Consider the following 21,677-nt stretch of genomic DNA (forward strand, 5'->3'; position numbering starts at 1 on the left):
ACACCAATCCCTTTGATGATAAAATCAAAAACACAGAGTATCGCACAGAGTGCCACAAAACTTCGTACCGGTAAGCCAGATTTAGCTGGCGCGTGGCCTGACGTTGCACTTCCGGAAAAAAAACAAGTCCACAGTGGGCGGACACTCACTTAGAGCGACTAGCTCGGCTGAAACCTATTCTCGGCCGTGTTGCTTTGACGCTCTAGTGGCACAGAAGCAAGGACAAATGTTCAAGAGCCAACCAAACAAAAAAGGGAAACTCGTGGAAAAACAGAAAAAAGCACTCTCGCTGCTTCAAATTGACCCATTCGCTACCGCTATGCTGCAAGTTATGGTTCGTTTTTCATTGCATTTTCCCCTTGTTTCGTGGCACCGATTCGCGAACGTGATTATATTTTAGCGCATCATCAGCGATCCGTGCGCGCGGTTGTACAGCCACCAACCTCGTCACCGGAATCCCACCAGCGAAAATGCACCCAAGAGCTATTCGTCTGCTCGTTGATGATCCCGGTGTTGTTCCGTTTTTTTTTCGACTCCTTCCGAGCAAAAACGCGAGGATTTTGTTCCACAAACTATTCGTTAGCATCATTTGCACCACGAGGCCAGCACGTCCTCGTTATGTGTGTGTTTTTTTTTATTGTTTGCTTGCCAGCTCTTTGGATCAACAGCAGCTCATGTATAACAGGATCGTCCGGCTTCTGACGTTGCAGGGCTACCCTGATGGCAAACGGTTGCCTAATCCAACCAGTGGCAGTGCTTACCACTAGCACTATGGAGCCCGGAGCTGGCACATTTTGCTGACGTTTGTGTCCGACCACGGTTTTGACTTTTTTGTATGGGTGCTCACTTCCAAACAGTGTCGTCCGCACTTTGCATGATCATTCACTGGTTGTTTGAACGGTAATCTATCTTTTGCGATACAGCGCATATTCTTATACACGGCGTGCTGATTCTTTTTTTCCTTTCAGCCATTTTTTTTTCGTGTACGAAGCTTTGCAGCACTTCCCGTTGCTCTAAGCAACAACGAGAAAACACACGGAAGCTCGGAATTTATGCTGAGTGGATTATTTTTATGCCGTGGTTTTGTTTTGATGTTGCCAAGGGTTTGAAGGCTATTTTTAATCATCGAGCATTATAGCTCCGATATGATGATGCTGGGAGCACATCGGGATTGGGCATTCGACCGTTACGTTTTAGCGATTGTATGGAACCATGCAATTGGGCCACAGCTCGTACAAGCTGTGTGCGATTCCAAAATTGAACAGGGTAGTTTGAATGACTATGAAGTGAATATTTAAAATTAATTAGCAGAAACGTATGCAGCCCAATAGAAGATTTAGATGTATTTAAATATGTTGTTTGCATGCAAGTTTGCATGCAAGTTCTTGCATGCAAGTTCTTGCATGCAAACTTGCATACAAACTCGCATGCAAACTTGCATACAAACTTGCATGCAAACTTGCATACAAGTTTGCATGCAAGAATTTGCTTGCAAGAACTTGCATGCAAGTTTGCATGCAAGAACTTGCATGCAAGTACGAAGTTGGGCGCCATCTTGCTGCAAGTTTCTTGCATGCACCAAACTTGCATTGCAAGTTGGTTGCAAGGTTAGTGTATAAACATTGCATACCTTACGGCGCATTGCGTTGCAAGTTGGTTGCAAAGTTAGTGTATAAACATTGCATACCTTACGGCGCAGTACCAGGAGCTACCTCTTCCGTGCATGCTCTCCTGGTATTATACATTCGGAAACTGGTAGTTTTCGAAGAAATTTTTCACGACCAACGGGAAAGTTAGTGTTTAAACATTGCATACCTTTCTGCGGTTTTCGACCAAAATTGCTGTACTAGGTGCTACCTCTTCCGTGGATGCTCTCCTGGTATTATACATTCGGAAACAGGTACTATACGTTCGGAAATTTTTCACGACCAACGGGAAAATTAGTGTCCTGGTCCTGGTGCAATTTCGTTTATACTTTAAAGTCACAAAGTCGATATTCTTCTCTGCATTTAATTTATCACATAGAAAAAAATGTTTTATATAACCAAGGAAGATATTTTTGATCAATTTTCTACCTTGTAAATTAATTTTTTTTTTTGCTATAATTTAACTTTGTTTTAAAATTTTCAAAAATCGCACAATAGGCACAAATTTATTGGGGCCCCCAACACGGCGAGGCCCTAGGGGACCGCCTACTCCGCCTACCGTTTGATCCGCCGCTGTGCTACCTCTTCCGTGGATGCTATCCTGGTATCGGAAATCGGAAAACAGCTGGTTTTGTATGGAATTTCGTACCAACCGACGGAAAGTTTGAGCGAGATGAAGGATGCTTTCCGTTTTATTGATATTACTTATTAGCGATCGTTCTCACGTGTTTGATAGTATGCAATAGCAATTGTGATGGGCAAATTTGTCCCAAGCTGCAGATGTCACCTCTGGAAAAACATGCGCTCCTAGTATCGGAAATCTGAAAACAGTTGTGTGCGCGGCAATGGTATAGTGGTTTTCACAGTTGCCCAGTTTATTTGGTCATTGGACAAATTTGTCAACTCTCGTGGCCCTGCACATATTAATGTGAATTTCGATCGTTCGCTTGATCTTCGCGTATGAAGTTTGATGCTCCAATTTTAGGTCGGTTGTCCGTGCGTCAAGAAATCCAAGAATTTCTGGGCCGATCTCTTCGCTCATTGTGAAGACACTTGCGATAATTTCGTCACATTTATACTTGCACATATACATTAGTATGAAACACACTATGTGCTCCTCAGGCACAATTTGATAGTCAGTAGCAAATTATAGGGATACAACACCACAAAGCACTCACTAATTTTTCTCAAACAAACTGAGTTTTCAATGCAAAAAAACGAGACCGCTTTCAGCACGCACGACAATTTTTTAGCAATACTACTATGATAGGTTCTTCACTGAACACATCGTTTTTATATCAATGCATACTTGAAGTATCTTTTTTCGTGTTCTTTTTTTAATTTAGATCAACGATTTCGCGGTGATGATCTTCAACCGTATGGATTTAGAATTGGAAATTTTAGAACAATTTCAGTCTAACAACGATGCAAATGTTACCGAGATTACAACAATGTAGTTTGAACAGTATTCTACACGGGGATATGATGAAGTGTTTGGACAGTTTGGGATGGGTGGACATAAGCTGGACCTACAATCCAGCTTCGATTAAGTAATAATCAAGAAAGACAGAAATGGTATTCCAAGAACCATGAGGTATGAAATATCAAACGGAAAAGAGAGTTCTAATGATTGCATTATGATTTTATTCATAATCTATGACAATGCTAGCTATTTCGTAGTACACTGACAGATTGTGTCGGTTATAACATCATTACCGGCTTGCAAACTTGCAGAAATTGTGACAATCGAAATTCTAAACACAACACTCCACCACAATACTGTTTCGAAACACGTAGGCTGGACATTTTCACGGTTCAATCGGGGAGAGAAAACAATACCACACCACGAGTATCGCAATAGCAATAGCTGGCGAATATTGTGGAAGTGAAAGCAAGCATGGTTTCTATTCTAGCATCTAACGGTAGGATCATTTACGAGCAGATGAAAAATTCCCGTTCAAGAAATAGAATACGTGAATAGGTTGAAGTCAAAGGGCATATAAGGGTTCACGGGGCGGCCAGATGGTGTATTGGTAGCGCAGTCGGTCTGCACAAGACAGGACCACGGAAAAAATTCATTTGGGCCACCAAACCTCCGTACGCAGCACTGACTATCCTACGGGTAAATAAAGTAAAAAAAATATAAATGGTAGGCATAAACATCCTGAAGATGTCGTGCCGATAAAGAAGAAGGAGTTTGAATACACTGCATAAATCTCTTGCGTAGCCTTGTAACCGGGCCGATATAGCTAATCAAATAAAAACAAATTATCTAACCAAGGATATATAAAATCTAAGGATATTTTCGATCAATTGTTTACCTTTTAAATTAGATTTTGTGCTAAATTAACACTGCCTCTAAATTTCCAAAAATCGCACAATCGGCACAAGTTGTTTGGGGCCCCAAACACGGCGAGGCCCTAGGCGACCGCCTACTCCGCCTACCGTTTGATCCGCCGCTGTACATAGGGGGATGGGGGGGTTTTACTTTTTGTTGCATAACATACATTAAGTTATACATTACATACATTACATACATACATACATTATACTCAGATTACCGCTTCATAGTATATGTATGAAAAATTAACTTATTTTAGGGATTTTTATACAAATTCCATGTTATCTATCTACTGTTGCAAGGGTCCTCTAAACCACCTACGATTGAACACCGTCGTTAGCCAATCCATAATCCCGGTCTATCTGAGGGACCCATCAACGTCAGCCATCTATCTTAACTTGGGCCTACCAAGCTTCCTCTGTCCATGAGGACGACTTAAAACAGTTTTTTGTACAGGGTCGTCCGGTGTCATTCTCATGACGTGAGCAGCCCACCGGGACCCAGGCTGGTCTAATCCATTGTACGACGGTAGGTTCGCCGTACAACTCATAGAGCTCATCATTGAAGCGGCCCCATTGCATCTTCATCTTCCTCGCGAACGCGGCTAAGAGGGTTTCGTCAGTTTTGGACAAAGTCCATGTATCACAGGCGCATGAAAGTACTAGAGCTGTACAAGTTCTATTTACTCTCAGCTTCGTTCAACTGAACATTTTTCACTTTATCTACTTTACCAACAAATGTATTTATACTGTCGCCATTTTTTTAGATCCTTTAAATCTGTGTTTTATAAAAAAAAGTTAGTCAAAAAGGTGAATGAATAGTGAAAATTAACAGAAGACAAATACGAAAAAGATAGGTTGTTAGATAAATAAGAAAGGAATAGTACTGATAAATAATAGACGTACGAATTCTTTTTCTTAATAGGTTACATTAAATAGTACCATGGCGAAACGATGTAAACTCTCAAACGAGCTTCTTAAGCTTTTTAAATGGACGATTAGCGAATGAATCCTTCGTTTGGGAACTGTGGTGTTGAAGACTTGTATACAAAGCGTCTGCCGGAAGTTGATATCTCTGTCCAGAACCTATCCAACCTTGGTTTAGTTAACTTGGTACATGTCAATGATGCCAATTATATTGATGAAAGATACGGACAGTCTGAAAACAAACATGGATAATGAAGTATCGTACGCAGAATCGTAGCTGTATAGATCGAAGTAGGTTCTAAAACCGCTTCAAATTATTAGCAATGTTCGAGCAAGTTAGCCTGGCGTGAGTAGTAAATTTATTAGGCAGTATGTTTGTTTCTTTTTGCAATAGTCGAAATACGATGGAATTACATAGATTACTTAAGAAAAAATCATTTTTTTTAAACAAGGGGGGGGGGGGGTGGTCGAAAATTGACAATTTTTGCGTTACGTAATAATTGAATGAGCCCTAAGAGTGGTCCAGTACTACAATACATATGTGCTCCTCATTCAAAATCAATCTTCAGCTAAACGACCAAGCAACAGAATTTCCGGTTAGGTTGACTGAAGTGTTGATGGTTCGGTTAGTTGCTCTATCGAGCAAATGTTTTTCTTTTATTTTCCTCCAAAAAAGAGAAAGCTAGAGGGATCAACTGTCGAATAACGACACTGTCAGTAAATTGCTCCCCATAAAGTGGTTTTTAAGCTTGAACTTTTTCTTGGAAATGCAATAATGATCCCGCAAAGCGGTCTACCCGAAAGGTATTGTCTTGCAACGTTTGATGGGCAACATACACACTGTAGGCGAAAATAAAAATAAAAACGTAAAAAAAAAACCCCAGAGAAACGAGTATCCGACAGTGTAATCCTTCCATGGAATAGGCACAAGGTTTTAAGAAAAGACAAAACCGTTTGGACGATTTACTTCCGAACACTTCCGGCAGCATCTTGCGACTGTCTCGGCCACTGCTAGGCGCTGTAGCGGTAATGGAAGGAATGGAAAAACGGGCTGGACGATGATGGTTTCAGTGGAAATCAAAATGATGGATTTAACGTTATTCCGTCTCAGTGTGGAGCGGTTTTTTTACAAATACTAGTATTCGTTTCAGCTAGTGCTTTCCCACACCAGGAAGCCGATGGCTTATGCTTATGCTGCTCTAAAACAGGTCGAGTGTAACACCGTTTGGATGGATTTAGGCAAAAAATCCTGCCCGCAAAAGCATCTTTCAGTCGTTCCATTATATTTTTATATCCATTTTCACTGGATTTTTTTTTCATTCCAAAAGCATGTGCTTTTCTCTCTGCATGCTAGAACGGATCTGTGGTGGGCCCGCTCGTTCTTTTTTACGTTTATCTACGGCGTAAGAGCGCTAACTTGTTTGTTAGTCTGTAGCAGCAATCACTTGACGGCCAACCAAGCACAGGCCGTGATGCCCTTTTCCGGACGAGTTGGGGTTTTATGTTTGTATTGTTTTTTTTTACTCTCCATCAACGTGGTAACGTGGTGTGCACACAATGCTAAGCAGACATTTGCACCCCCCCATTTTTGGAGGCGCATGTCCATCCATCTTTTCATTCATCCGTCACTCACAAGGGCTCGCTGATACAGGAAGATCCTTTCACACGGTGCAAAAGGATGACGATGGTTATAAATGTAATCTGTAATTGATCCAATTTTCGGGCGCAAGTATGTGTGTATTGCGTGTAAGATTTTGGTTTAGTTGTCGATGTTTTGCATCTAGATTCATGCTAATTGCTCTGTCAGTAACGCAACGAACATATTGCTCAAGAAAGGTGAATGCTTTAAAAGTCGAATCGCGAATACGGTGCTTTTACACCTAGGACACCGCAACAAACCAGAACCAGATATAATTTTAGAAAAAGGAAAAGCTCCAGTTGCATTCAAAACCAAACATTTCACTCCGATGTATAAGTGTGATGATCAATAATGATGAGCTCTATTTACTGAGCCTCTAATGCAACATACGTTCTGGGAGAACTGTTCAGTAAGAACACAGAAAAATATTAATCTATAACATGGATGATACTTTGTAAAATCGTTACAATCGAGACAAATGGCATATCGGGTATTCTGATATATTCCACAAACATTCTGATAAGACCTGAACTGAGGGATGGACGATGTCTGAAGGGGAAAGCATAATTCGACAAAGTGGTGAGGCATCGGCCATGTAAATGATGTTGTTGTAATAAACATTAAATATTTATTAACGTAATTGCACGACTCACGGTTATGATCGTAAAAAAATGCAACCGCATTCACTGCCAATGAATCACAATGTAAAACGCCGTGTAAATATTGAAAACTAATAACGACACGCAAATACCGGGGACAGAGGAAAACAGATATTGTTCACATGTAATGCACATTCAACCTAATCAATTCAACGAAGGGTTTTCATGCATTCTTTTTCATTTGACATGGTTAAACGCTCGATGTGCCTCACAGAGTGTTGAAGTGTACGGATGCGTTCAAAAGCTTTCTGCTATCAATTGTGATTTCTTGCATGCTCATCCCTATTTGTAATACCTTGTTTGATCGAGTAGTTCATTCTTTTGACAAAATGATTGTTTGTAATTGATTCTTTCAGTACTCATACTCCGGCAATTGTTTGTGGGATTTACATCACTTCGCAATGGTAATATGAATGGTCTATAAAACCCTGTTTTGAATGAATGCATGTGAAATTCAATTAGTCAGCAACATTTATTGAAAAGCATACAAAAGCCACAAAACAAACTCATTCACGTAATGGTGGTTACTTGAGTGGAAAACTTTTGCTCCACAATTCCATGTTGAATTGGCTCCCGGGTTAGCCATTTTCGGAACACAATTAAAACGATCGTAAAAAACCCGTTAAAAGCCAACACGACAACAGTCACAACATCCGGCGAGCTCCAAAGAGTTAGTAATAGTCCAAACCAAGTGTACGTTTGTAGGTTGATCAGTGTAAAGGTGAACCCCATCGCAGCAACCATACTGTTAGAATTTTCACGGAGCGCACATAACTGCTCTAGCCCCGTTGCTAACACGAAAGTATTCATTATCAAACCGACACGGGCCGCAATCGGTTCCTCCAGATAAAAATATAGTGCACTGATGAGAAATTGGCCGCAGAACGAGATCACCATCAGGTCCGATGTGGCAAGGTATATCAGTAAGAAACCAAGCGTGGTAAAAACCACTGCCACGTAAAACAGCTGCCAAAACACACCGAACAGATCATCCGAGCTGAGAAACGGTAAAAAAGGCCGAAGAAGTGTTGAATTTTCTGTCAGAAACCTGAAATTGTAAGGATTTCTTTTATTGAATTTCAATATTTAGATATGCCAGCGTTATTCTGTACTTTACCATTGTAGTGTGACGCTATTCAGAGCGACGGTTGCAATAAGAAGTTCCACTATGCATAAGTTTAGCCGACCATATTTCGCATGTTGCGTTGCACTAGGAGCTTTCGCTGGAGGCATGGCGCAAAACATTATTGGTTGAAAGATGCCCAAGTGTAGCAAGGAGATGGCCAGATTTATCATGTATTGCGAGGCGACGGGATAGTTTGCTCCCAGTTCCGCAATGAATGGATGAGTGGACGAACCAAGGCTCAAGGCCAAGGATCCAGCTATGAGGTAGTGTGAGCGTTCGGTAGACGGGCAGTAGAGTGTAAGTTGATAAACGTACAGAAACACTTTCGATGACCAAAACAGCTCCGACACACAGCCAATATAGCGCAGCTCGTAGGATAAGTAATCCGGGAAATGCAACAGCGCGTATAGGAGAGCAATAACTGGATGTCCGAAGTGTACGATCTTTTGCAGCAGATCGATCGACACGTTGCATTTGTGACTTGCAGCTAAAAGAAGCACAACCACTATCCTTGGAATGTAGAGCAGACCGTGGTAGTGTATTTCAATTTCTTCCTCGGCCGGGTCTTCTTCCTCAAGTTGTTGATAATCGTACGGCCCGTTCAGCAATATACCATCGTCGGTTTCTTCTGAAGCCCCAGTCTGCCCCAGCTCTTGCTCTCTCAGATAGGGATCGTACCCGTAGGAGGTCAAAAACAGGGCTAGCACGGTCAAGTGCAACACCCACTGACGATTCCACGGACGGCATCTCACATCTGCACTGTCACTTTTTCGACCTTCGAAGCCACCTTCGCCGAAACGCGGATCACTGCCACCGTGGTGCATGATGTGCAACTTGCAACTGACAGTGCCAGTTCACTGGGTCACACGAACTCGTTAGACTGTGGCCATCCAACCATGGGCAGTTTTAGGTAGCGGAACACGCGGAACCAGTGGCATAGCGTTGCATGACGTTCTACCCTCGGTTGCCCGGAGCTACCGTGCCGAGTAGACTGAAAGTGCAGTTTGTTGGTTCGATATTGACTTCCGCGATAATGATCCTTGAATGGTCGAGGAAAAGGTTTATGACGTGGTTAAATGAAAGAAGAAAAAAAAACCCTCAACCTGCACACTTCCGGTGAACCTCCCGTCTTCACTTTCGTTAGAACAATTGAATTCGCTGAACAAATGCTTCGAATCACATAGCGGTGAGGTCATGAAAGCTTTAACGTTTGAATACTTGTTTATGGTGCCATTAGTAACTCGATTTCATACGTCTATGGAGTGCGGTCTGTGGTTGTAATTACTAGTGGGATGAAGTATTCGTTATTTGAAATTTATTTGTGTTAATGCTTGATAACATTAATTCGCTAGAAACGAGAAGAAGTGTACTTAAACCCTATTACAAAAAATAAAACATAATATAAAAGTATAATGTCATTTCTTCCAGCAACTCCCTGTTTTTTAGTGCCACTACAGAGAAAAATGGCCTCAGGAGGTGTAGGTCTGTCTTTTTTTATTTTCTTTTGATTTTTTTCATACTATACAGCATTTAATGTTATGTATGTGTGACTAAATTATAATGCATAATTAAAATGCAAAAATTATGTTTTTTTATATTCTTCCTTTTTTCACACCTTGTTGCTGGTAGGCAAGTTGACACAATTTATATAGATTACCGAGCAGCTTTCGATAGCATACCACATAAACTGTTAACGTCTAAACTAACCAAACTTGGGTTTTGAAGATCCTTTGCTAAGGTGGATCTCATCCACCTCTCATGGTCTGTCTGGTGTACCCCAAGGAAGGGTCCTTAGTCCTCTTTTATGTATCCTATTTATAAATGACTGTATTAATGTTTTACCTCATAACGGACACTTGCTATATGCCGACGATATTAAAATATTTCTTCCTGTGTCTTCGACAAACGATTTATGTCTGCTTCAATCCCACCTCGACTTTTTCTGTTCATGGTGTATGGCAAATGGGCTTGAACTTTGCGCACAAAAATGCTATTCTATATCCTTTGGACGTCACAACGCTAGGAAAACAATCACAAATTATTTACTTCTCTGAACTCTACTATACAACGAGTGTCTCTTGTAAAAGACCTCGGCGTATGGCTTGATAAGTCATTGTCCTTTAAGGTACATATAGACAGTGTGGTGGCTAAAGCTCGCAAAGTTCTGGGACTTTCATGTCGGCTCTCAACGGATATTCGTGACCCTCTCTGTCTAAAGGCGCTGTATTGCTGCTGGATTAGATCTACTATTACATATGCCTGTGAGATCTCTATGTTTAGATTGTTTCCTCCTCCTCCTCTGACGCGTTATTAGTTTTAAGATTAGACTATAAGATTACTTTTGTTAAGCCTCATGGGCGGACAAATTATTTTCCGTAAATAAATAAATAAATAAAAAAAACAACGTTAAGATGCAATCATCTGTAATTATGATTGTAAAACCATCAATAGGGCCGAAAGATTCGTCACGAATTTCCATCATGAATGACCATTGAAATTATCCTCTACATTTTCAGTGGATATGAATGAAAAATAATATCTGTTTATTTTTTTCAATCACGGTCGAGTTTGTTAAGTTTTTTCTTCCATTGCTTGAAAAGCTTTCTATTTGTAAGGCGTAGTGGTGCAGGCATATTTCCCTTGTATTCTTTTTCGCATTTCATTTCACGTGCCAGCTATATTTCTCGTGATCCATCAAGTTTTACTACCAAAAACCATCACCGTTCGTTTTTTAATGCATTGTAGAACAAGTCTAGATTGTGCCTTTACGAGAAAATCTACGGTGACGATGGCCTAATACGCACCGCGTATTGTGGCGATAATAGAAAACTGTCACAGGAAATCACCTGTCATCGAAAATAAGCGGAAGCAATTGATAGCAATTCCGCTCCGAACAAAAGGTATTGCAAAGAACGACAATTCTCGGTACCGAGTTGGATTTAATCACATCGCATAGTGTTATGAATGTAGCGTTGATTGCAGCGTAGCATTGAAAAGCTATTTTCAAAAATCACTTATAATAGTGTACAGAAAGATTTATATATATATATATATGATAAAGTCTACAGTATAAAAAAGAATTGGGTTCTGACAACAAAAGACCTTTCTGACCTTTAAGTGACCAATGGCTGTAGTGAGCGATGTAAAATGGCACCCAAATAGAACACTTTGAAAAGAAGTTTACCCATGTGTGAAGTTTGTTTAAAGTTTTCAAACAACCAACAAAACACTTCTCTCAAACATTTCTGAAGTCCTCTATAAACATAAAACTTTTCCCTCATCTTCTATTTAAGAGTTTTGCGTTTTGTATAGGTGAAAGTAAATAACATTCTCTCTACCTATTTAAAGGAGGAGGTAATCATGTGGAAGGATAAAACCACACGGTGACAATGTGTATTATGTATGAAAGAAGTCCTTGTTTTTTAGAAAAACACAAAATCATCAAATGGACTTTGAATAGAAATGAATAGAAGAAAAATAGACTTTGACCGGAACATGATTTTAATAAAGGATTCATTGAAATTAAATTTTAAAATAATTAAATAGACTTTAAAAATTTATGATACTGATCACAGTGCGATAGTATCAGTATTAGTAATATGTATTACTGTTGGTAACAAACGCACAACGCGCTGTTTCGTGACTCATTAGTTAGTATTTTTTATCAATAGTACAATATTTGTTTTCATACGATTGACACATTCACCAACTCTACTGTGATAATCTCGTTGTGACTACAATGCCAGTCAATACTATGAATCATCATTATGTTGTTTGTTGGTAACGAAACGAATCGAAATGAGTTAAATTAGTTTGAAACAGCAAACAATATTTTATTCCACGATGATAAACACATACCCTTTTTTTGCAATTTTTAGAAACATTATCAGTTAAATTGTCATTAATTTTGTTCTTGTAAATATTGAAATTCAAAAAAGGCAATGGATTTCTTTAATGGCATATCGATACGCCGAATGCTTTTGTCACTCTGGGTTTTTAATTTTTCCAAACTATACTTTAAAATTTAAAATCAATATTTAGCATCAATGATTTAGTCATCTTTGTCGCAAGATCGTAAATCAAGAAAAACGCGTGAAATCAATCAATTACAGTCTACTACACTAACCTTCACCATGGGGTTTACAAGCAATTGATGAAGCTTTTCGATTAAAATTATTCTCAAATCATAACCCATCTTTACAGGGCACAAAGCACAACTTTTACATCTTCGTTACATCTATCATGGTCCTAAGTCAACAACATTTGTGATCCTACGTGAGACCACAGACTCGAAGGATTTATGCAAAGAAAGAAGAGCAAACAGACATGGGAAAGCCTCATCCAGGCCGAAAAAGCAATGTTTAATAATAAAGATATCGATGGGCACCGCAAACCTTGGCCGAGGTGGTTTCAGATGATGTTTTTGTGTACGCTCTTTATAAGTCTGCTGAAAATGGCTGGATGACAATGTGGTAATAGTTTTATGTAAATGCTCGAAAAAAATCTGATAAATTCACTTTAGCCAGATGCAGACACGTTTGAAATAACATTTATACTTTTACAACTTTTGAAACATTCAAAAAGTGCACCCCTTTCTCTACAACGGAATTCATAAACACTGTGATATAATGTACCAGGCGGCTCCACCGGTTTTGCAAACAACAAATCGCATGAGCACAAAACAAAACACATTAGCCAATAGTTGCCGACCCATATTTTAGACTTTACGTTTCAATCGCTTTGCTGTCAGTATTTGCTTTTGTCATCGAAATAAAGACGATAAACATTATCCTCAGACACTGGTAACAGCAAAGCTAAGCGATAAATTTCACCCGAGCCAAATCCTTAAAATCCTAGCTTAATGTAGTCTGGCTTGTCTGCTGCTGGTCGAATGGGGTTTTTCCCCACCAACACAATGAGAGTATGGTTTGGCAATGCTGCTGCTCCTGCCGGCTGCAATCAATTTAGTTTCTGTCTCGCTTTTGAAATGGCTGAACTCCAATGAAGCATGTTGTTTATGGATTAAAGGCTTTTAACGAACGATTCTGCCGGCATACATGCACTCGATTGGATGTGTGAACATGATGTAGGGTCAATAATAAGCAATTTTGTTGGTAAGCTAAACTTAAAATAGATGGACTGTTGAACTGTGCTGAAATTCTCTTCCAATAAATCTCCAACGTGAGAGGTATTACATATTGTTTATAAAGTTTGTTGTAGTTCGTCATTTTTTGCATTGTCTATGCTTTAATTTTTTTTAATTGCCTTCATCGGAACAAGAAGAAGCAACCTTTATTTCACTTTAACGTCAGAAGTGGCTCGACATTTCGTACTTTAACTATGTATACTACCTTCTGTACCTCACGGATGGAAAGTGAAGTTATTGATTTTCGCGATCGATCGTTGATGTTGCGTACTGTGCACCATTTCCTTAGCGCGAACACGGAATTATTGGTACGAAGCGAAGCAGACTCGCAGATTTTCTTTCGGTTGAAGGTGGAACGGCTCTTGAAGGCAACGCGACACTAACAGGCAATATCGTCGATATTTTATCCTTTCGTCGAGGCTCTCTGTCGTCGCCAGCCAATCAAATGCCACGTTAGTACGGGTACTATCAGTAAGTCGGGACGATGTCTCCTACGAGCATTGACACCACCGTTGGCAGTGATTGATTGAAAATATCGCTGCCGCCGTAAAGCTATTGTGTACTAATGCGTTCCAAAATGATACCAATAGATTTCGCATTTGCTCGGTATAGAGAAAACAATATTCGAAACAACATTAGGCTTGATACATTGATATGCATACTTCATGCGAAAAGCTTGTCACCTCTTTGTATCATTCCATTACCTTTATCGGTTTACCTGAAATAACAGAAAGACTTTTTTGCATATGTCCGAAATACTATGTATTGAAATACCCGTTTTAACTTTTCGACCTAAATTAAAGCAAGTGGCCAGATTTTATCATACTTGTCACGCTCGGTTGAGACTTGAACGGGTATATGAACAAAACTCATTTGCAAAGAAAACAATAAAGTTGTGAATTAATCGTAAAAAACTGCAAAATAATTCTATATTGTGTAAGTATATTCAAAATATACTTAAGTTGTTTCTAACCATCATCATACTTTAAAAGAAAGATGTCTTTTACACGCCTTAAGCACTTATAGCAATAAAATTACCCTTGGGATAAAAAAAATCATTATATTACGTTTGAATTCTACATTGATTTAAGCAATAAAAACTTAAAACCATTCTCAAACATTGTTATCATATCACAAATATAATAAACATGATGATTCACTTTAAATTTCATTGGAGCGCAGTGTGAGTGTGTTTGCATCGAAATCGCGAGTTAAAACTGCGAAACGAGACTGACGTTATGCGTTTGTTAGTATTCTAGGGTGAGATTCTTGCAGTAATGGTTGAATTTTGCTTATAACAGCTCAGCAGATAATTGTTTGACCTAACACATAGATCTAATCTAATCTATATCATATTTCATTTGTACCAACCTTCAAACGAGTTTTGTCCAAATTTGCCAGCACTCGGGCCATAACCTAATGAGCTAGAGCATTTTGTGTGACGCAGCTTTTGTGCTTTGAGTTATCATGTAAAGAAGGAATTTCGCGTGATGATAAAAGATTGGTTTTTAAGGGTAAAAATACAGTTGAAGCCAAAAATTGGTTTGATGAAGAGTCTTTGGACACTGCTCCACCAAAATCAACCATCAAATATTGGTATGCTAAATTTAAAAGTGGTGAAATGAGCACTGAAGATGGTGAACACAGTGGACGCCCAAAAGAGGTGGTTACTGACGAAAACATTAAAAAAAATCACAAAATTATTAAGATCACCCATAATGTGAAGTTGATTGAGATAGCTGACTCCCTAAAGATGTCTAGGGAACGTGTTGAACATATCGTTCACGAGTATTTGGATATGCGATAGCTCTGTGCAAAATGGCTGCCGCGCGAGCTCACATTTGACCAAGAACAACATCGAGTTGATGATTCGGAGCAGTGTTTGGAGCTGTTTAAACGAAATAAATCCGAGTTTTTGCGTCAAATTGTTACCATGGATGAGTCTTGGCTTCTCCACTTCACTCCAAAGTCCAATTGACAGTCATCCGAGTGGACTGGACGCGAAGAACCTGCTCCAAAGCGGGGGAAAACGCAACAATCAGTTAGCAAGGTTATGGCGTCAGGCTTTTGGGATTCGCTAGGAATAATCTTCATCGATTACCTTGAGAAAGAAAAGACCATTACAGCGACTAGTATTTCAAGTTATCAGAGCGTTTGAAGGACGAAATCGCCAAAAACAGCCACATTTGAAGAAAAAAGAAGTTTTGTTTCATCAAGACAACTCACTGTGCCACAAATCGGTGGTGAAAACAATGGCAAAAATTCATGAATTAGGCCACGGATTGCTTCCCCACCTACCGTATTGCCCAGATCTGACCCCCGATGACCTTTTCGCAGATCTCAAAAGGATGCACGTTGGGACGAAATTTTCCTCGGATGAAGAGGTGATCGTCGAAACTGAGGCTTTTCTGGGGGCAATTGACCAATGCTATTCCAATAATGGTAACCAATAATTGAAAGACCGCTATAATTGGTGTAACACCCTTGAAGGAATGTATGTTGAGTAAAAACAAATAATTTTGCAAAAAAAAGTGTTTCACTGTCTTAGGCCAAACTATTATCAGCCCAGACATTAACTTCTACTGTACTCCTATTATTTGCATCGCAGCATACATGTGCCCTGGCAACGAAATAACTACAAATAGCAGCCAATGCATGATGGCAAAGGTGGACGAAAATTGTCATCTGATCCTAGCTTCGTGTTGCGTTGACGAATGAAAAGGAGCGAAATGTACGGTTGACCAAACCAAAGGGAAGAATATGAAGTTGAAGACTGATGACTCACACATACTTCCTTCATTTTCCAATCCCAGTGGACTATTCTCCCACATTCATGCAAGTGTGAAGGAATTGAAGATGACATGGTTTTAATTTCCTGTCCCAGCGAACTACTTGCTGGCGGTTTATGGGTTAAGCTGTTAATTCCACTCAGCAGCCATTTCTCATTTTGGTCTACAAATAACAGAGAGGAATCAAACATTCAACAACATTACCTTCAGCCGTCGCCTTCACCTTAAGACCAAACAAAAAAACATTCGTGCCAAAACTGCTGTTGACACTTCGTCATGGTGAATCCCACGATAGGATTGTGCTAACGCCTTCCCTCGAACACGAAACATCGTTCCAGCTCAAACAAAACATAACGCTATCCGGATGTTGATGACGACAGCTCCAAAGGTGCTAATAGGCAATCAATTAGTGGTTTCGATGGAATCCGAACTCGCTATAAGCACGGACACAGCCCTCCAGTGGCAGTGTCATTTGCGCTCGCAAACCAGCAACTCGGCTCGGCAACCATTCCGATGTGCTTCAGTTTAAAGTGAACGGATTTGCTGAACTCGATATTCGTGGCACCGTGATTGATTTGTGAGGTTAGCTTCTCCCTTAAAACCCAACCTCCTTCTTACTTACGCATCACGATCGCATTATTGCACCAAGCTTAACGCGGCGAGAAAATGAGAAAATCGATGCTGGTGGTGACAGTGGTGCTGTTAGCGCAGTGTTTTTCAGTTCACGCCACACCCGGACGACCTATTGGTGCACCACCAGTCTACGTTAGTGGTGGCGTTCGTCCAGTTATTGCACGACCTGGGTGAGTGTTTTTTTTGTTTGTGTGTGCGCTAGAAAATTTCCACTGAACCATAATACTCATTAAAAGCAATTGTTCTTTCTCTGTGCAATGTTGTTTTTTGTTGTACTTATAGCATTTATCGTGCGCCTGTGATATACCGACCACCGGTAGTGGTACAGAAAGTAATTCAACCGGTGATAGTATCCCGTCCCGTTGTTCCAATTCTGGCCGGTTAAGAAGGGAAAGACGATATTTGCAGTGAGGAAATTACAATGCATCTAACAGGAAATACGAATTTACAATTGTACATGTCATCTTATGACCGTTTTATAATTGTCATTTTAATGAGTTGCTCGTCATAATAAAAATAATTAAGCTTCATGTGTTTGACTCCAGCAATTCATCGCAACACTTCAGACAAAGACTCCGGTTTTTGTCTGGACCGTTTTAGTACTGCGAATTTGTTTTCCATTTGTTATGTATTTGCTTGTTACGTGCACATCTTAATAAAGCCTCGAAATCTGTTGAAGGTTATTGAATGATAAAAATAAAAAAAAAATACACAAAACGTAGTCCGTATACCACAATTTCCTGAACGTTAATTTACAAAATAAACCTACATTACCCAGCGCTTGATACGATCCGTGAAAATGGAAAAGAAAGGAAATTCGTTTTGCAAAAAAAAATATTCGCAACTTAATAAAACGATTTATTTCAATTATGTCCACCTTCATTCTTGCGTCTCATAGTTAGGTCAAAAAAGCTTGGTGTGTCATCACTTTACTCGCACCTCGGTGCACTTTATCCATAAAACAACCGATGATTCTAACAAAACTGACTTCATTTTCATAAACCCCTCGCACACCGAACATCATTTCCGGTAGGCTTTTGTCCTTTGGCTTCCGACCGTTGGTGCTGTTTAGCAGTTTAACAGCCTGTCTGCGTCAGAGGCACTAGGGACGGTATGGTATGGGAATGGATGGAAGAGCGGGACACAGTGCATCATAATCAACACACCACTCAACAAAAGGCAATGCGCAAACCAAAGCACGTTTAGAGGATTTGATCTAGAAGGCAAGAAGTGCAGGCAACAAGCGGACCGATGCGGCCTCAGCAAGCTTTCTGAAAGCTCAGCTATGGAACGAGACACAAACACGGGTGCCTGCTATTCACACCACAAGCGCCTCGTTAACAGTCGATCCGTTTCAGCATCGCTGCAACGTATGCGATAGCTGATGGCGGCTGTAGCTAATTTATTGCACTTTCACGTCCAATGCACATGCAGCGAAAGGTCGGAAGGATACGTGCATGTCGAGCGACGAGATGGTTTAACGTTTAGTAGTTATTGGGAAGCAGCAAACTGGGGCAAGCAGAAAAGGGGGCCACTGGACTCACTTGGAAGATGATGCCGGACGAAGAATAGTCGTTGCTATTAGTATTATTTTTAATTTCACATTACCAGTTGTCTGGCACGGGTTTAAGATTAATTAGATGTCATTCAAACGGTACCAAGGATGTGACCGCACCGGTTGGTGGCAATTGTCTGCGTAAATGTTGCCATGTGAATTAGTGTGCCACTGAAAGACGTGCCGGCTCATTTACGACAGGTTGTGCGCAGGTGTACTAAAGCTTTGTACGGTGGAAATAGAGTTAAATCCAACATAATTATCCCTTTCGGTTAGAGGCGGGGCGGCAGATGGTTGAGACGGTTGAACTGCAAATCGATACAAATTTCACTATCGCGACAACATTTGACATGTACGTTGATCCTTAATCTGGCCACAGTTGTGTCGTGTTAGAATTAGTACCAATATTATCTAAAATATCTAATAATCTAATAATATAAATATAATAATCTAATAATAATAATCTAATAACCGATGGTACGTAGTTCAATCAAATCAAAAAATTTAATCATTTAATATTTGAGATACACAAACCCCCGTTTAAAAGGTCAAATATGAAGAGTTATTATTATTATTTTTTATTATTATTATTATTTATTTCATCGGACATGCACGTGTCTTAATGAATATTTAGTTGATAATGTGACAAAGAGACAACGGACCTAACAAGACGAGTTGGACATTGATGGACAGAAACCTAGACGTTCGCGAAATGCCGGTTGGGAAATACCAAATTCATACACATTGTAATTTACATTAAAAACTGTACACATTACATTAACGGGATCTGTTTGACCGAAAGTGGTCCTATACCGCGTAGTTTTAATTATTTCCCGTTGTCTTAGACTCCTGGACGGGGCAAAAAAGTTGATGGAGCTAAGAAGAGCCGGTGCATCATTATCGTTACCGATGAGGCCAGCAACAAACATGCATTGACCCATTGTCCGTCGTACCAATTGCTGAAGTCCCAAAAGTAGGCATCGAGCAGGCGTAGTCTGGGCGTGTGTCGTTGGCTCTCCAGGGAAGAAGCCTAATGGCAAACCGGGTTGCCTTCCGTTGGATCGCTTCGATGCGTTGGCTCCAGGCATGTATTGAAGGACACCAAACTATACTCGCGTACACTAAGATTGGTCGGACCAACGAACAAAATAGGGTTTTTATGCACATGGGGTCACGGAAATCTTTAGTCACTCGAAATAGTAGGCCTAGCGTCTGATTACCACGGTTAATTAGATTTGTCATATGGGGTCTAAAACTGAGTTGCTCGTCAAGAACGACACCTAAGTCTCGAACACTTTCCGAACGTTGCAATAAACTATTCTCAATTTTCACGAAAGAGAGATCTGCATCTTGAGAAGGACATTACTTGACAGTTTTCGATGGACAGTAGCAATGAGTTTCGGCGGCACCAAGAACTGAATGTGTCAATTGCCACTTGAAGACGAGAACAGTCTGAGACATGTTTTACCGTGGCAAACAGCTTGACATCATCGGCATATAACAGAATGTTGAAATTAGCTAGTAGTAAAGCAGCATCGTTGATGTACAGAAGGAACAGTAATGGTCTGAGATTGCTGCCTTGCGGAACCCCGGAATTAATGGTGAAGGTCCGTGACACGCTATTCTTTAGCTTAATGCGATAAGATCTTCCTGAGAGGTAAGAATTTATCCATTTTACCATACCATGTGAGAAACCAAGCTTCTGTAATTTAGCCGCTAGAATAGCGTGGGAAACCGAGTCAAAGGCCGCCTTCAGGTCTGTGTAGATGGCATCGACCTGGAAGAGTTGAAGATGTTAAGGTTTACCTGAGTTCCCTCAAGGTATCTCACATTGATAATGGTGACATTTCCTAAAAATGTTTTCATCTCATTGCTCAAACAGAAAGACCCGAGAAACGACTTTCTGTAACATAAAAGCAAATCCGTTCCACGTCATTTTAGTCTTTAATTCACATCCATTGTAATATCGCAAGCGGTAAGCGTTGCACGGAAGTTCGAATCTGTAAGAAAAAAAAATCATTTCCCCTGGTCCATTTTGGCACAATAGTAAACGTTTATCGTTTGATTTAAGCTTAAGGTGGGTTGGTACGCTTAAAGAGACTCAGAGATTTAAGGTTAAAAAGCATCACACACAAACCGGGATCTGCCGCTGCTTAAGATATTCGTTTGCAGTGATTTTGTTCTTGGCTTATCACTGTTTATCTCTCTTTCTCCGGGGTTTATCTACAGTTTGTTGCTCCAAATTTTCCAGCTCTTTAGAAGAAGAAAAGACTACACACGATTGCTCGTTTCGGGGACAAAATTAATTAATTGAAAATGTTTGAATTTCATTAGTGTGCTAGCGCCGATGGCACAAATTTCCGGTCAAAGTTCGCACATTTTAGACCACCATCAGACCACATCGAAATGTGTTTATGCGTTCGATGGTCGTTCTTTTCTGTCGTATAAAACGAAAGATTAGACAATTTTTTTATCTCGCTAGTGGCTTCGTTGCTAAGCGTTTGATTCTTTCAACGCTCTGCCGAATGTAGTGTCACACGCCTTTGCTGTTCGCTCGGCCAGTATAGATTTGACTAAGGGATAAGCAATGACCTACAGTAAAACATATCCCGGAACTCGGATAGGATTCGGCAAGCAGGAAAGCACGTAATCTCATTAAATTTACATGAGTCTGATCAAAATCTAATTACGAGATCGAACCGTACCCGGGCCCGAAAGGACGTCGAAACTGTGGTTACACTGTGTCCGGGGTCGTTCTTTGGTTTTTTTGTTTAAATCCGGAAATGAAAACTCTAGGACCTCTCTTCATTGTTGCTTCCCCAGTCCAATCGTATCCGAACCTAATCGGCTTCAACACGGTGGATGGATTTAAAAATTCAAGACCAATGATTTTTCAATCGCGGCCGTACCTTTTTTTTGTGCCCCTGGTTTTGTTTGTCGCTAGCATCATATTTTTTGTCATAGTCCCTTTTTCATTTCGTTCCCTTTCTATCCTTTCGGCTACGCAATCAAAGAGGCCAAATTTTTGTTGTTGTTAGTAAAAGAAGGTTAACAAAAAACCGCACACACACACGAACGCACCAACCAAAAATGGATGGTTTAATCAACGGAAGTACGCTATTACTGATTCGGGTGAGGGAGCTGATTTCAATTCAGTGCTACCGGTCTCTTTTTTCCCGTGCCAGCTGATGGCAGCCAGTGTTTGTGCCCGATTTTT

At 40.2% G+C, this 21,677-nt stretch overlaps 2 protein-coding genes across 2 annotated transcripts in view; both read right to left on the minus strand.

Annotated features, from left to right (window-relative positions):
• LOC128297014 (uncharacterized) overlaps positions 1-21,677 on the minus strand; it is a 65,178-nt gene that overhangs the window by 35,639 nt on the left and 7,862 nt on the right. The window lies entirely within an intron of this gene.
• LOC128297015 (uncharacterized) lies at positions 7,722-9,161 on the minus strand. The gene is made up of 2 exons (XM_053032566.1): positions 8,329-9,161; positions 7,722-8,259 (listed from the first exon to the last, which is right to left on the minus strand). Exons 1-2 carry the CDS (start codon positions 9,159-9,161, stop codon positions 7,722-7,724), a joined length of 1,371 nt encoding a protein of 456 aa, XP_052888526.1.

Source organism: Anopheles moucheti, chromosome 2 (assembly GCF_943734755.1).
Source record: "Anopheles moucheti chromosome 2, idAnoMoucSN_F20_07, whole genome shotgun sequence".
NCBI lineage: Eukaryota > Metazoa > Arthropoda > Insecta > Diptera > Culicidae > Anopheles > Anopheles moucheti.